Source organism: Dipteris shenzhenensis, chromosome 23 (genome assembly GCF_047967505.1).
Source record: "Dipteris shenzhenensis isolate YYH24624 ecotype China chromosome 23, Dip_SZ_1.0, whole genome shotgun sequence".
Lineage (NCBI taxonomy): Eukaryota > Viridiplantae > Streptophyta > Polypodiopsida > Gleicheniales > Dipteridaceae > Dipteris > Dipteris shenzhenensis.
This window is the reverse complement of record NC_141618.1, coordinates 6,756,285-6,772,091: the sequence shown is the minus strand read 5'-3', so window position 1 is coordinate 6,772,091 and position 15,807 is coordinate 6,756,285. Positions and strand designations below refer to the sequence as shown.

At 44.9% G+C, this 15,807-nt stretch overlaps 1 protein-coding gene across 3 annotated transcripts in view; it reads left to right on the top strand.

Moving 5' to 3' along the window:
* The window catches only part of LOC147886923 (nucleoporin), a 34,604-nt gene extending 22,534 nt beyond the window's left edge, over positions 1-12,070 (top strand). Inside the window, exons 8-14 of one of the 3 annotated variants that reach the window (XM_087394345.1) lie at positions 8,260-9,076; positions 9,208-9,905; positions 10,054-10,201; positions 10,304-10,385; positions 10,753-10,871; positions 11,125-11,242; positions 11,341-12,070. In XM_087394345.1, coding sequence (XP_087250471.1) covers positions 8,260-9,076; positions 9,208-9,905; positions 10,054-10,201; positions 10,304-10,385; positions 10,753-10,855 — 1,848 coding nt within the window. In that variant the 3' untranslated portion in view covers positions 10,856-10,871; positions 11,125-11,242; positions 11,341-12,070. Of the gene's footprint in view, positions 1-8,259; positions 9,077-9,207; positions 9,906-10,053; positions 10,202-10,303; positions 10,386-10,752; positions 10,872-11,113; positions 11,243-11,340 lie in introns of all 3 variants that reach the window. The other 2 variants (XM_087394347.1, XM_087394346.1) reach the window with 2 other exon arrangements.
* Positions 12,071-15,807: the final 3,737 nt, after the last annotated feature.

Below are 15,807 nucleotides of genomic sequence, written 5' to 3'. Positions count from 1 at the left end.
ATGGTTTGCCCTTGCCGGTCGCAACCTGACTGAGAAGTCACTATCACATGGGAGGTGTTGGATAGTTGGACTTGCTCTTTGCAGTATTGTGGTGGAGGGGGGATCGGTCTACTCTTTGCGTGTTGGGTCTCACACTCTTTGTTGGGGTAAAGGCACATTGCCACCCTTTTTAAAGTTATGACGCCTATGACTGTCTTAAGACAGTCATAGGGTAAATCCCTAATCTTAATAAAACTCTATGAGTTTGTGGTGTGGCTCAACACTTTACACACCCACACTTCTTGTGTCTCCCTCTCTCTGTGTCTTCATCGTTCCACTCCCCCACTCTTTCCCTCACAACTGGTATCAGAGCCTCTACCTCTCCCTCTTCACTCAGGTCTACCCCCCCTCTCCCCTCGGGCCTCGTGCGTGGCAGCAGCGAGCGGGGCAGCGCCAGCGAGCGGGGCGAGCAGCCAGCGCAGGAGCAGCTGCTCACGCAGCTTTAGCTGCTGCTAGCTGCATGGGCGCAGCCAGTGCGCGCACCGCACAACACTGGCCGCGCGCAGCCAGCGCGACCAGCGCGCAACACCGGCTGCGTGCAGCCCGTCGTACGGACAGGTACGGCCATCCGTACCGACTGTACGGATGCTGTACCGGCAGGCGTACCGTATGGACGCTGCGACAGGAGGTACAGGTCGAATTTTTTTTTTGGATTTCGTGCCCTCGCAGGTACAGGGTACAGCAGGTACCCTGCGCAGGTACAGGAGGTACAGCAGGCACAGAAATTTTGTTTTGGGGAAGAAGGAAAAGAGAGAGCACTCTGCTCTTCATTCCCGGAATTTGTTCAGTTCTAAAACTGTGTGTTTGAGGTACAGCATGTACACTCGTGTCCCTCGTGCTTGAGGTGACTATTTATTTTGTTTCGGGAAGGTCAGATGTCTTGATTTTGCAGAGGGCTTTTATGCTTTTGCTGAGTGAAAATCTCAGTTTTCGGGTGACAATTTCATAGGGCTTTTGCCTGGAAGTGTATGCAGTGTATGCCTTGAGGCAGTGTGGAGCCAGGGTGCCCACATTGGTCTTGTTTCCGCAGTGTATTCAGTGACATTTCTTGTAGGTCACATTCTGTGTACAACACTTTGAAAATCTCAGTTGAGCCACGCTTGGCCAGGGCGCATCGAGTTTACTCGGTCCCTAACTGTCCATCGTTGATAGTGCTCAAAAGGTTTTCTCTTCAGTGTTTGTACGTTGGGATCTGTGTTGTTACTGTGTCCACAGGGCCATTTATGCATTACATTGTCAGGTGAAAGTGGCAGGAGAGCGCTGTATTTTGTATGCTACCTCAGTGTTGAGGGTGTTTTTCACTTGGTACAGGTGTCAAATCAAGGGGTTTTTGCCCAGATTTTGCTTGTGAGCACTTGAGTTACTGTTTGAGAACTTCAGATGCTGTTTATCCCCTTGGCAGAAGGGTGATTGTTTGGGATTTGTCCCATTCTTTGTTGCAGGTTTGTGACAGGCTGAGGTGTTTGAAGCCTTTTTCAGTGGACAAAACAGTGTATGACAAGTGGTTTATGCATATAAAATTAGTGCAATACCTCATCTGAGGTGGGAGAAGTGTCCAGGACAGCAGTGTTTTGTGCTTCGTCAGCTGATGATGCACTGATAAAGCACTTGTGGAACAGCTGCAGCATTCTGAAGTTACTGTTTTATGCCTATTTGAGCACGGTACAGTGTGTCAAAAGGTACAGTGACTGGAGGGAAAATTTTCTGTTTTGCTGCAGATTTTTTGACAGTAAAAAAAACAGCACTATTGTGAGTGCTCCTGGCTCTTGATAGAGCAGGTTTTATGAGAAATCAGAATTTTATTTAGTCATTTTTTGACTTACAGGGAGTCAGGTACTTTCCTTATCTGATATGGCATCAGGGGGAAGTGAATCTTCAATTCTGAACATAAAGAAATTGGAAGGGGCACACAATTATGCATTATGGGCAGAACAGTGTTTGAATGTACTTCTGCTGAAGAAGATTTCTAAGCCCATAAGGGTGAAGGGTGTCAAGCCATCTGGGATGTCAGATGATGAGTGGGAGGAGCTTGATTTGTCCGCTAGGGTTGCTATCATGCTTACTCTCAGTGATTCTCTTGTGTTCAATGTTCAGGCTGAAAAGACCTCTTATGGTCTATGGCAGAGGCTAGAAGAGTTGTATGCCCAAAAGAGCTCAGCCAGTAAGGTTTATTGGTTGAAGAAGCTTGTCGACCTTCGCATGAAGGAAGGTACAGCTATGACCTCACACTTGAGTGAGTTCAATGCCATCTTTACACAGCTTATTGCACAGGGATTGAACCTTGATGAGGAGTTCAAGGCTACTTTCTTGTTGTGTACCCTCCCTGAGAGTTGGGACACTTTCAAGACCACCCTGTCTAATTCAAATGTCACTCTTATGTATGCTGATGTGGAGAGCTCTCTCCTTATGGAGGAGATGAGCAGGAAGAATAATATGGGCAGCAAGTCTTCCAATGCTTTGCAGGTACAGGAAAGAGGTAGGACTCAGCAGAAGGGGAGATCTGCTGGCAAGTCCAAATCCCGCAGTCAGTCCCGTGGCAAAAAGGATATTGAATGCTTTTACTGTGGCAAGAAGGGACATGTGAAGTCTAAGTGCTTCAAGTTTATACGGGATCAGAAAGCCAAGAAGGCTGAGACAAAGGATGCAGGCAGTGGAAGCAAAGGCAAGGGCAAGGGCAAGGCCAAGGCAGATGACTTGGATGCAGTGAATGTTGTAGCAGAGGACAGTGACAGTGACAGACATGATGTATTATGTTCCTCTGCTGTAATTGCACATACATTGGTTATTGATGGCCATGACATGCACACCTGGCTCTTGGATTCAGGTGCTTCTTTTCATGTTACTCCTCATAGGGAGTGGTTTACTTCCTACAGAGGTACTCATGGAGTTGTTCACCTTGGGAACAACTATGCATGTCAGATTGCAGGGATTGGCAGTATACAGATAGTATTCCTTGATGGACGCATATTTATGCTTGATGGTGTTCGCCATGTGCCGCAAATCAAGAAAAATCTGATTAGCACTGGCTTGTTGGATGACAGTGGTTACCACACCACATTTGGGGATTCCAAATGGGTGATTACTGATGGCCAGGTTGCAGTGGCTGAGGGTTATAAGAGTGATACCTTGTACCCTTTTTATGTTTCCAGTGTAGGTAATCATGTTGTTGCCATAACCGAGCTGCCGAAGGTTTCATTGTGGCATAGCCGGTTGGGACACATGTCCGTTAAAGGAATGCAAGAACTATCACGTTTGGGTTATCTGCCGTCTCTTTCATTTTCAGATTTGCCTACTTGTGATCATTGCATATTTGGCAAGCATTCTATGACTCCTCATAAGAGGAGAACTCCCCAAAATAGAGCACCGCTTGATCTAGTGCACACTGATTTGTGTGAGATGCCACAGCTATCACTAGGGGGTGCAAAGTATTTCATTACTTTTATTGATGATGCCACACGCAAAGTGTGGGTCTATTTCTTGAAGCATAAGAGCGATGCCTTACATGCTTTCAAGAAGTTTGTCGCTCAAGTTGAGAATCGGACAGGACGCAGGCTGAAATGCCTCAGATCCGATTATGGGGGTGAGTATGTGTCACATGCTTTTGTACAGTTTTGCGAAGCTAAGGGCATTAAACAGGAACTCACAGCCCCTCATAATGCATCTCAAAATGGTGTGAGTGAGCGAATGAATCGAACTATTCAGGAGAAAGTTCGATGTATGTTGTCTTATGCTGCATTGCCCCATGGTTTTTGGGCAGAAGCCGTGCAAACAGTAGTTCACCTAATTAACAGGTCGCCGAATAAGGCTTTGGAGTTGAAAGTGCCAGAGGAGGTGTGGTCTGGCAAGCCACCTTCATATAAGCACTTACGTGTGTTTGGCTGCGAGTGCTTTGCTCATATACGCAAAGAACTGCGCACCAAACTGGAGCCAAAGTCTTTCAGATGCATCTTCATGGGTTACGGTGACGAAGGTGAAATGGGGTACAGGTTATGGGATCTCGTCAAACGGAAGATTATACGCAGCAATGACGTCATCTTTAAAGAGGATAGTGTACACAAAGAACCCGTGCAACCTGTGGAATACAGAAGGGTTGTTTATGATGATGTCGGACAGCAAAGAATGCCCATTAATATGCAGCAGCAGGCTGCTGTAGATAACCCTGTTCAAGAGGGCATACAGGCTGAAAATCAGCAGACAATTTTGCCAATGATGCACCACTGGATATGCCAGCAAATGGGGCTGTAGAACAGCCAAATATGGTGGTACAGCCACCCGTCATGCATGACGATCAGGCTAGACAGCAGCCTGATCCGGAACATTTTGTTAGGAGGAGCACCCGTGTACAACGGCCTCCTGACAGGTTTGTTCCAGGAGCCAATAATGTGGCTGATTTTATCATGCTGACAGATTGTGGTGAGCCTTCCAGCTTCAAGGAAGCTATGGGAAGAACAGAAAAAAGGAAGTGGGAGAAAGCCATGCAATCTGAAATGGACTCTCTACTTCAAAATGATACATGGGACTTGGTGCAGCTACCTGCAGGCAGAAAGGTTTTGCCATGCAAGTGGGTTTACAAAGTCAAAGTGGATTCAAATGCTTTACCGAGGTATAAGGCCAGATTGGTTGCCAAGGGATTTAAGCAGGAGAAGGGCATTGACTTTGATGAGATCTTTTCCCCTGTAGTCAAGATGACTACTTTGAGAGCAGTGTTAGCTCTTGTTGCTTATGAGGACATGGATTTATGTCAGATGGATGTGAAGACTGCTTTTCTTCACGGAGATCTCCATGATGAGATCTACATGAGTCAGCCAGAGGGATATGCTGTTAAAGGGAAAGAGCAGCTTGTGTGTAAGCTCAAGAGGAGCTTGTATGGACTCAAGCAGCCACCAAGAGAATGGTACAAGAAGTTTGATGCCTTCATGCAGTCCCAAGGGTATCATAGGTGTGAGACCGATCACTGCTTGTACACCAAACGGGCAAAGGATGGTAGTTTGATGCTACTCATTCTATATGTGGATGACATGCTGATTGCCAGCAAATCTCAGTAGGAGATTAGTGCTTTGAAGAAACAACTGCATAAGTCATTTGACATGAAAGACTTGGGTGATGCAAACCATATTCTTGGTATGCGGATTATTCGTGACAGGTCCAAGGGACTTTTGTTTCTGTCACAGAAGGAGTACATTGACAAGTACTGCAGAGGTTTAAAATGGAGGGGGGGAAGTCTATTAGTACCCCGTTGCCTCCACATTTAAAACTCAGCAGTAAGGACAGCCCCAGATCAGATGATGATAAGGCTGAAATGGCCAAGGTTCTGTATGCATCTGCAGTTGGTTCTTTGATGTATGCCATGGTTGCCACTCGTCCGGATATTGCTTTTGCGGTGGGAGTCATCAGCAGGTATATGGCAAATCCAGGCAAGCGGCACTGGGAAGCAGTGAAAGGCGTCTTGAGGTATCTCAAGGGTACCAAAGACTTGTGCATATGCTATGGTAGGCAGGATGCATTGGTGCATGGTTTTACAGATTCAGACTATGCAGGGAATGCAGATAACCGGAAGTCTACTACCGGTTATATTTTCACATTTGCAGGAGGTGCTATATCATGGGTGTCTCGGTTGCAGAAATGCATTGCACTGTCAACCACTGAAGCTGAATATGTTGCAGCCACTGAGGCTTGCAAGGAAGCAATATGGCTTACTCGGCTGGTGGGAGATTTGGGCATTACAGGAGATATGCCAGTTTTGCATTGTGATAGTCAGAGTGCTATCATGTTGGCAAAGAATCCGGTCTTTCATGAGAAGACCAAGCACATAGATGTGAAATACCATTTCATCAGGGAGGTACTGGAAGACAAGCGACTTGAGCTTGTGAAGGTGCATACTGATGATAATCCTGCAGATTTGCTCACTAAGAGCTTGCCTACAGAGCGGTTTGCACATTGCCACCACATCATGGGATTAGGATGAGACCATTCTTATTTTATGGTCTTGTATACAGTAACTGTATATTGCTGTAATTTTTATTCTTTTCTCCCCTTTAGGCACATTGGCCTTTAGGTGGGAGGTTGTTGGGGTAAAGGCACATTGCCACTCTTTTTAAAGTTGTGACACCTATGACTGTCTTGAGACAGTCATAGGGTGAATCCCTAATCCTAATAAAACTCTATGAGTTTGTGGTGTGGCTCAACACTTTACACACCCACACTTCTTGTGTCTCCCTCTCTCTCTCTGTCTTGATCGTTCCACTCCCCCACTCTTTCCCTCACACTCTTTGCTCTGAAGGGGGGTGTTGGAGATATCATAGCCAAAGAGTGTGGTGATGTGATGTGTTGGTGTGTAATGAAAGCCTTCATAGATTCTACATTTGTGTACCACTTATTCACTCCCTAACCTCTCTCTCTCTCTCTCTCTCTCTCTCTCTCTCACCATGTTTCTAACAACCCTCTTGCCTGAATCCAGTGGCGTTAGACCCATTATCGTGCCCACCACTGCTTTGTCCTAGAGAGAGGGTACTGCTTCTTTCACCAGTTGCTTGTATTTTGGAGAAAGCAGGACCTTAACAGCTTGGGGAGTTGAAGGTGTTGCCATTTGAGCCCCTCCTGCTGTACCAAGGGTCGCCACCAAGATTCCTTCTTCCAGAAAGAAAACAGAGCGCTGTGCCAAGAAAGGAAAGGAAGGGGGCGATGGAAAAGGAAGGACAGGAGAAGGAAAAGAAAGGATCTCAACTAAGGGTAGGGAGGCATAAGCCTTCCAATTCTCAATCTTGAGCTGAGAAAAGAGAGAACCACGCTAGGCCCGGAGGAGCTCTAGGTGGCAAAGGCTGTTCCACAAAGAAGGGACAGCAAAGAGAGGCAAAAGAGAGGGCCAAAAGCTGAGCTGGAGCTTGCAGGATCCACCAAACATGAGCTTTGCTCTTCCCGAAGCGATTTCGCAAGGGAGAAGCATCCCACACACTAAAACCTTCTATCTTTTGGGAGAAAACCTAGCTGAGACAAGCCAAGAGGGGGGGCTGAAAACTGCCAAGGGCTCAGACATGAACTAGGGGCCCTGGGAGCTGGAAAAGGCCGAATGTGCGTCACCCGAGGTAATCTTCTGCTTCCATAGACTTGGCTGGCCAGTCGCGACAAGGGGCCAGCCTATCTGCACACCAAATATGGCTGCAAACAGCCAGGTATCACTGTAGAGAGTGCTCTCTACGGCTGCGTACTGAATGGAAAAGGCACGGTGGCAGAAGAAGCTGCCGTGTGGGCTGAGGGCTGCTCCAACGACCAGTGCCAGGGGCCGCGAACAGAATGCGACTGCTACCAGAGACTCTATGGGCTAATAATTAGCAGGGGCGACCAAGGGGGGGGGGAGCGGGGAGCGAGAGGAAGGAGATAGAGCAGAGGGAAGGAAGGAGGGGAGCTGCGGGAGCAGAAGAGAGGTGCAATGGGGAGGGAGAAGCTGCACGCCATATGTAACTCTATATCCATTCAAGCTCCCCAAGGAAGAGTAACTTTGTTATGCTGCATCATGGCTAGTATTGGACAGGTTTATCCAAAAACGAGCTGCAGACTGTGCAAGATGTATAATTTCAGTGAGTAGCCAAAAAGGACATGGATGGTGACATACGGGCTTATGTGATTGATGGGGAAAGGAATCTACAGGCAGCAATTGTAAATGGGTGAAAGAGGGTAACAAAATCTCTATAAAAGGAGCCCTCCTCTCCCTTGTTCATCAATCTCTTCCACCATTAGGCCTCATGTGGCTGTAGCTCTAGTCTCCTCAAGCCTCTTCCATGAGCCTTCTCTCCCTCTTGTAGATATTCTCTTATGTAGACTCTTGAGTCCATCTCTCTCTAGTTCGTTCTCTCTCTATGAGTAGTCTTGGAGCTTCCGCTCACTCTTGTACATATGAAACCTCTTCTTCTCCCTTGTGTTTATAGTGTTTTGAGTTGCATTGGAGTGGAGTCTCACTCTATTGGTAATGAAGGTCACTTCAGGTTCTCTCTCTCTTAAGTGTCTCTTCTATCATATAGACATTTGAGATTTTACAAGTTGTTACTAGCTTTAATCTGTAAATTTTGTGGGGTTGACAATAAGCAGCAACCTTAAAACCAATGCTTGCTTTTTTCAATCATAAGCAGGCAAATGTAACTTGAATCAGTGTTCTTGTGTGGGTCAATCTTCGAACAATCTGTTATTGCCTATAGTGTAACTTCGTTTGGTCTGTTTTTCTTGCAGGCAAGGAGGGGTAAGATGGAGATATCTGAGAATATCGCCGGTGTTGAAGCTTGGAGCAGTGAAGGCTGGGAGCAAGGTAATTCTATAGGTTCACTGAGAAAATGGTGTGAGGACATGGAAAATGAGCTGCAGCTCTTTGAAACATTTTTCAAAGGTACTATGGCAGCATCAATTGAGGAATCTTCAGCTATTTCACAGTTGCTGTTGGAGACGTGCAATGGAATACAATACTTAACAGCAAAAATGGACTCACTTCAGAGGGATGCTGACCTTGTGACTGTATCTGAGGCCATGAGGCTAGAGAAGGATAGAGTTTTATCAGATTTAGAGGCAGGCTTCAAGTTAATAATTGAAAAAGTAGATCATTCTTTTCAAGATCTTGATACTTTGAAGATGCGCTTGTCCAGTTTAGCACAAGGTCAAATACCTTTCAGTAGCAATGTGTCACGGCAATCTCGTGTGGATGATTTGGATAATCTTCAACCAGAGGATCTGCAGAAAGTTGCTGCTGCACTATTAGATAGGCTTTTGGCTGCTATCAAGGACCTTTCTAGCATTGAACAAGAATTTTCACGGCTGCGAGAACAAGCTGCATTGGAACGGATGGAGAATGAGACACAATGTCAAGATTTGAACAATCAACTAGGTGAAGCAAAGGTAGTTATTGATGCTATGGGCCAACAGCAGCAGTTAGACAAGCTTAAGATCAGTGAACTAGAAAAAGCGTTAGGAGATTTTGAAGTAAATGATGCTTTGCTGAAGAGGACCAAGCAGGAGCTAATTTCAATGCATGATCTCTTATCAATGAAGAACCAAGGTAATGGTGCTCTGCTGAAGAGGACCAAGCAAGAGCTACTTTCAATGCATGATTTCTCTCGCCCCCCCAAAATTTCCCAAAGTGGTTTCACTTCTGCTTTTCTTTTCTATTTTGTTTGATGAATTTGGCAGAGGAAGAAGGCCTTGTGCAAGCCCTGGATGAAGCAGAGACAAGGACAGAGCAACTTTCCGCAAAGGTGGACGAGTTAGAGACGGCGATTCAGCAGAAACAAGTGGCAATTCAGAACCTGGAAGCTTCTCGTGGCAAGGCTTTGAGCAAGCTTTCTACCACACTCAGCAAACTGGACGATCTACGCAGGCTTTCGGAGGGACTCCTTGTGGAAGTAGAGAGCCTACACTCATCACTAGAGAGCCGTGACACACAAATGTCCCAGTTGAGAGAAGAAATTACGAACACCAGAAACGAAGCTACCAACTTTCAAAGGCTGATTGACAGCAAGACTTTTGATTTATCACAGCTTCATAGTCGAATGCAAGCCATAGTTGTTGGAATGTATATGAGGAATGGGGAAATGTCCTCTGATGCAAGTCTTGATAGGGAAGCTGTTGGCATGCAAGAGCTGCTTGAAATCCTGGACAAAAGAGTTTCCAGCATTCTGGTGGGGACTGAAGGTCTTCGAGCACAACTTGCCAGAAAAGATGCTGTGTTGCAAGATACACAAAAGAGACATGATGAGCTTGCTGGACAAGTGAATTTGCTCCAGGAAGCACTTCAAGATAGTCAAACTCAGATTGAGAGGCTAAAGGCAGAATCAAGCATTGTACATTCAGATGGCAGTTTAGTGATATCAAGTGAAGTTGAAGAAAAGGTACTCACACCTATGTTGGATTTGTTATTTGAAGATTGACATTATGTTTCAAATCAAAAGTGATGTTGTTTCTAGCTGTTTGTAAGCATCCTTTGTTCTTCATGATTTGAAGCTGCATGTTGAAGGTTTTAGATTTTTGAATTTGCAGGGGAACAGGGGAAAGCGCTCAGTGCCGCAGACCCCCATTGTAACTCACGTACGGGCTGCACGAAAGGCATCTGCTTTGGATCATGTTGCACTTGATGTTGACTCAGAAGCAAGCAGATCATTGGTGGATTTGGATGATGATGACAAAGGTTTGTTGAATTGAAAGTGAATGTGGCCGTTTTTTCCTCTCACACATCATAGATGCATTTAATTGTATCTTACAGACTAAGGCGATTTCCCACTTGATACAGGTCACATATTCAAGCCTATTACTTCCTTAAGATTCGTTCCCCGTGCTTCACGCATTTTCGTGGACCGAATAGATGGATTCTGGTAAGAAAGTGGTGTTTATTCAATTTACTTCTGTCCTCTCTCTTTACTAGAGTCCTGACACACCTGTGTCTGTCCTTGAAGTCAATCCCTTGACACAAGAATCATTCCCTTAAGCAATGTTGTAGAGTCTAGCACCCGAAACTCAATTGTGTATGTCTCAAATGCTAAAGTATGTCAGCTTCTTAGCACTTAAAATTCATGTGTATCAACCTGCGCATATTGGATTTATGATGTGCTGAATGGGGGATGATTGAAAAGCTTGCCTGAATTGCTAAGACGTATGACAATGGGCAGTGAAGATAGAGGTGCTTGAATATGAAAGATAAGGATGTTCCCGCTAAGCTTCAATATTGTGTGCTCTTTTCAGGGTTGCTGGGGAACGATTGCTAATGAGAAAGCCAGAGGCAAGATTGAGTATAATTCTGTACTGGTTGGCTCTGCATATAGGGATGGTCATGCTATTACTATAACTCAGCTTAAACACTGGTGAGCATTCATTTAATTAAAATGAACAACTTTTCTGGCGCTTGTGAGGAATTTTAAACATGCTGACATCAAATACCAAAGATTTATCTGCTGTCAAGCAATTACATTATTCTCGTGCGTTCTCTTTAAGAATGAAGCTGTGGTGGCCTGGGAATGTTTTTTGGTTATAGAGATTGAATTTCATGTGTTAAATCACTTGAACTAGTTAAGGCTATAGTGATCAAGGCTTGACATAACATCAGACTGGTTGCAGTGTAGGAGGTTTGGAGTGGGGAGCTGAGTTTGCAGATTTGCACTGCTCAGAAGGAGCAAATGTTCTGCAGTGAAAAGCATGAGCCCAGGGTTCTTCACCCTTTGTACCTATGTAGATGGTAAGAGCCAATCTTGAGAATTTACTTGCACTTAGACAACTCATTTGGTAGACTAAGCTTGGCTCAACACAGAGGTCTAACAAGGGCTCCTTGTTCAGGGAAGATCTTGGTTGACAGTAGATGCGGCTGTTATTGGGAGCAGCATCAACAAGATACGTTGTTTCCTTTGCTAGCTATAATTTTTTGGGAGCCACACATTTATTTTCATGTGTATTAAATTTACCCCAAATTGTAGGGGGCTTTTCCATGTCAAGGCAACACGTTGCTGATAGTTGGGATCTTATACTTTATACACAATTTGACTTGCTCAGGGCATGAATAACGCTTCGGCTTTGACTACATGAGGGTTGAGGGTATTCTTTGCTGGTAAATTTGAGCCAGTTCCCCGAGCTGTAATAATCTCAAAGTCATCCTGTTTACCTCAAAAGGCTATTTTTGCAAGCATGATTTCGATCAGCTACCAGTTTTGGAGAGCTAAAGCTTATTCATCAAAATATAGTACCAGGTGTTGCTACAATGCAATTGGACTTAAACACCCGTGCTTGGCAATCGTTGCTTAAGATGTGCTCTGAGGTGTCTAATACAAGATATGAGCCTTCTAATCGAGGTGTTCAATCAGGTCGGTCCTCGCCACGAAAATGAGTTTCTTGCGCATTTTCTTGTATGATATCTTTCATTTGTCTGTTCTTTCTTTCATATCCATGAAATCAGTTGCATGATCTTTAGATTGTTCATTTGGGATGCGGGATATCATTTCAATAGATAACATCTGTTACATTGACCTTTGGATGTTTTCTTGTCATAATGAAGATTATTCACGTGGTGTCAATTCAGAGAGAATCAAAATTCACTGGAGTACATAGTTACTCTAGGTTTGGTTGATCCTGAAATGACATTAGAGTATGCTAATTGAGTATTACCTTCAACACTCTTAGTGCTTAATATGATGTCTTGCAATCCGATGTCTTCGCACTATGTAAACTTGATGCCACCTGATGGCTTTGTGAAAATATCAACAACTTGCTAATTTTTGGTGCAGAATATGAGATCTGTCAATTGTGATGTAAGCTTTTTCTTGATGAAATGGAACTATCCTTCAATGTGCTTAATCCTTACATAAAGCATATGATTTTTAGCCAAACAAGTACAGCTTTTGTTACCAGAAAACACATTTGTTTTATCAACCTCTGGCATTCAATCTCTCTGAGTGGAAGCTTCAACCAGGTGGCTTCACATATTGTCATGTTGGCTGCTTTGTACTATGCCTCAGTGGAAGACAATGCGATAATTTGTTGCTTCTTATTGATCCAAGGAATTGCACAAGTCAAGTGAAGACATATACCTTGTCGTAGATTTTGTCATCCATTGGACTTGCCCAGATTGTATCTGTAAAGCCATAAGATCCATGGCGCTTCAACTTTTGTATTATCGAGATCTTTCTAGTTGCTCTCCATCATGACTTGTTGGATTCTTGCATAAATCGACCCACTTTATGGATTGCACAACTATTGTTAGGTCTTGCACCGCTCAATTAGTTGTCTTTGAAATGGCATCATCAAAGCTGAGTTTTCGTGCACTATTAGCTTGTCACTACCATCCATGGGAGGCTTCAAAGATTTGTAATCTTTGAATCTAAGATAGTTAACTTGTGAGAGGATGTGCCTATCAGAAAGTTGCCTCCACCGCTCTTATATAGAAGAGCATCGTGCTCTCCAGTTGGCGCCTTGGCAAAATATAACCAGTAGGCTCTTTGCTAATGTAGTAAGTCCTCTGGTCCCACGTCAACCTGCTTTCCTTAATCCCCATAGCCCTGTTGGATTAAGTCCACTCATTTGAGGATTAGCATCCAGGCATGTAACATTCTTCCCAAACAAAATTGGGAAAGTTACTTCTCCAAACTAGCATTCGACTCCCAAGTTGAGTCCTCCTCATATCTATCCTTCCACTTAACTTTGAATTGAGGAGTTAGCTTATTCCTATTTTTCCTTTTTCGTGAAATTGATTACTCTTTCTCATGTGGAGCTTAGGTCAAATCCTCAACTTCCATAAGCTCTTGGGGCAATGTCTCCAGTTCCTAGCGCCTCTTTGTCTACTTACATGAAAGACTGGGCGAACTTTTACATGTGGAGGCAATTATGCAACCTCATCAATCTTTCTCAAGATTAAGGGGATAAGTTTTCAACCAACCTCATTATGCAACCTCATTAATCTTTCTCAAGATTAAGAAGGGTCCATAGTACCTAGGGGATGACTTTTCAACCAACCCCATCTGTAACGCCTTTGAATCCTTTGGCATTCACGAGTACACACACATTCCCTTAGAAAACTCTCTAGGCGAGCACCGTCTATCGGCATAGAACAATAATCTATCTTGAGCACTCTTGATAGATTCTCGTGCAGCCAACACCCTTTTTGTTTGCCCATTCAGACTCATGATGATTGATGGAACTCATACTCAAAGTAGTTTCTAATTTCTTAAACAATTTATGCGAGAGGTGCCTAGAGAACTACGGATCTCTGTCACTGACTATCTTACAAGGCAACCCATACAGCTTGAACAATTGCTCAACAAGTTGATGAGTTTAGTAGCCCTTACAGTTGTCTTTATGGTAAAATTATTGCCATCTTCGTTAGTTGATTTATCACAACCCAAATAGCGTCATCCCCTCGTTGGGTTCATGATAATCCCACAATGAAGTCCATGGAAATACTCTTCCATCTACAGGGATGTCTAGACGATGCAACAATCCTCCAACCCTAAGGCGTTCGCTTTCTTCACTTGACATTGCTGGCACTTTACCACATTGTTAGTAATCTCAGCCTTCATCTTACGTCATAGGTTTGCTGAGATCTTCGATGTTCTGGAGTTGGAGCGTCATGACATACATAGAAGATCCTCTCCTAACCTTTGCGTCATCAGGAATGCAAACCTTTCCATTCCAGAACAGCCAGCGATTTTGAATATAGAGCTAACCACCTGTTGGAAAGGTCACCTCCCCATCTATAAGCCCCCAAATGAGGAGTGCGTGGGGGAGGGAGACCTAGGGCAGGATGTGCCCAAAGAGAGATTACCTGGATGTGTGGATCTGGGACTGATCTGGAGCATTCATGGTTGGTGGGGTATCCCAAGGATGAAAGGTTGCATCAGGAGCAGCTCATGTGCAGGAAGATGGCGGGGACACAGTGTCTTGGATCAGGCCTGGCATGAGGCACTCAATGGACTGCAGCAGGATCCTATGAAAGGCGCGCTGACATCAGCATGTGTACGGAGCAGGGTACAAAGCTGTACGGATCTGTACGGGCTGCTGCAGGGCAGTGTACGGAAGAGGTACGGCCAGGACAAGGCACCGGCAAAGGACTGCAGCAAGGCGCAGTATAGTGGGGGTCTATGGGCAGATATACAGCCTGCAGCAGGGTCTCCAGCAGCAGAAAAGGGGAGCCTAGCAGCAGCCCAAAAGGGCCTGGCTAGGGCCCTTATATAGGGCTGGTTGGGCTGAGCCAACCAGGTCGGTTGGGCCAGCCAACCTAGTCTGTCCAGTCGGCCCAGTCAGGGCAGACTGGTCGGTTTTATCAGCAAGGCCCTAGGCCTATAAAAGGAGAGGCTCTTGCCTCATTTCAGCATCCAGCAGTGCAGCTTCCAGCAGAGCAGAAAGGAGCAGCATAGCACAACCCTTGGGGCCTACATCCAGAAGCTGAAGGAGTACCAGTGTTGCTGCAGACTTAGCTCAGTGTGAGGTTGAGACCTTGGCTGTCTTCTAGGGCAGCAAGGAGCTGAGGTCAAAGGATGGAAAGTCTATAGAAGCTCTAGGTGGAGCACGCGGACTCGAGTCTAGAGATAGCCAGCAGATAGGAGGAGGACCTTGTGGTAAGATCAGAGGGCCACACCATTGGTGGGACTCTGGATCTATCTCTGTTGTATTGTGTCCATAGTTTTATGACGGAAATATATATTTTGGTGGTTTCTCTATCTGGCCGGTTCATTGTCTATTGATGAGTCTGCACATCTATTGAATGCACATAAGTAAAGAAGTTTGTGATTCCACACCCACACTGCACACTGTGTGAGCTCCTGGGCATTACTATAAGTCTTCCGCTGTGTGTGCCCTCTGTTGGGTATTTTCTAACACCACCCACTAGTTAAACAGGTGGTATGACCCTCTGAGTCTTGGTCTATTTATGTGGAGCTCCCTATGTAGTCCTACATAGCCTCTTAGGGAATGATAAAGGTCAGCTCCTGTCTTGGTAAAAAGACTTTACCTCACCAATGTGACTCAAAGCATCAACAATTTTATTCAAACTACCCTTTGGATGTCTAATCTCTGTATCAAAGGTTCAAAGTCTTGCATTAGTTCAGCCTACCTTGCCTTCCTTCCCCTTAACTCAGGCCTATCACAGATTTATTTCATGGATTCATGGTCCATATAGATAATGTCTCTAAGTTTGCCCAGCAGCGGGAAGATTTAACCGGAGATCACAAGACACTAGAAGGAAGACATTATTGAACTGTGTGTCTTACTGAATAGTACAGAGAAAAGCACATATGTGAAAGAGAACTCAGATGTAAA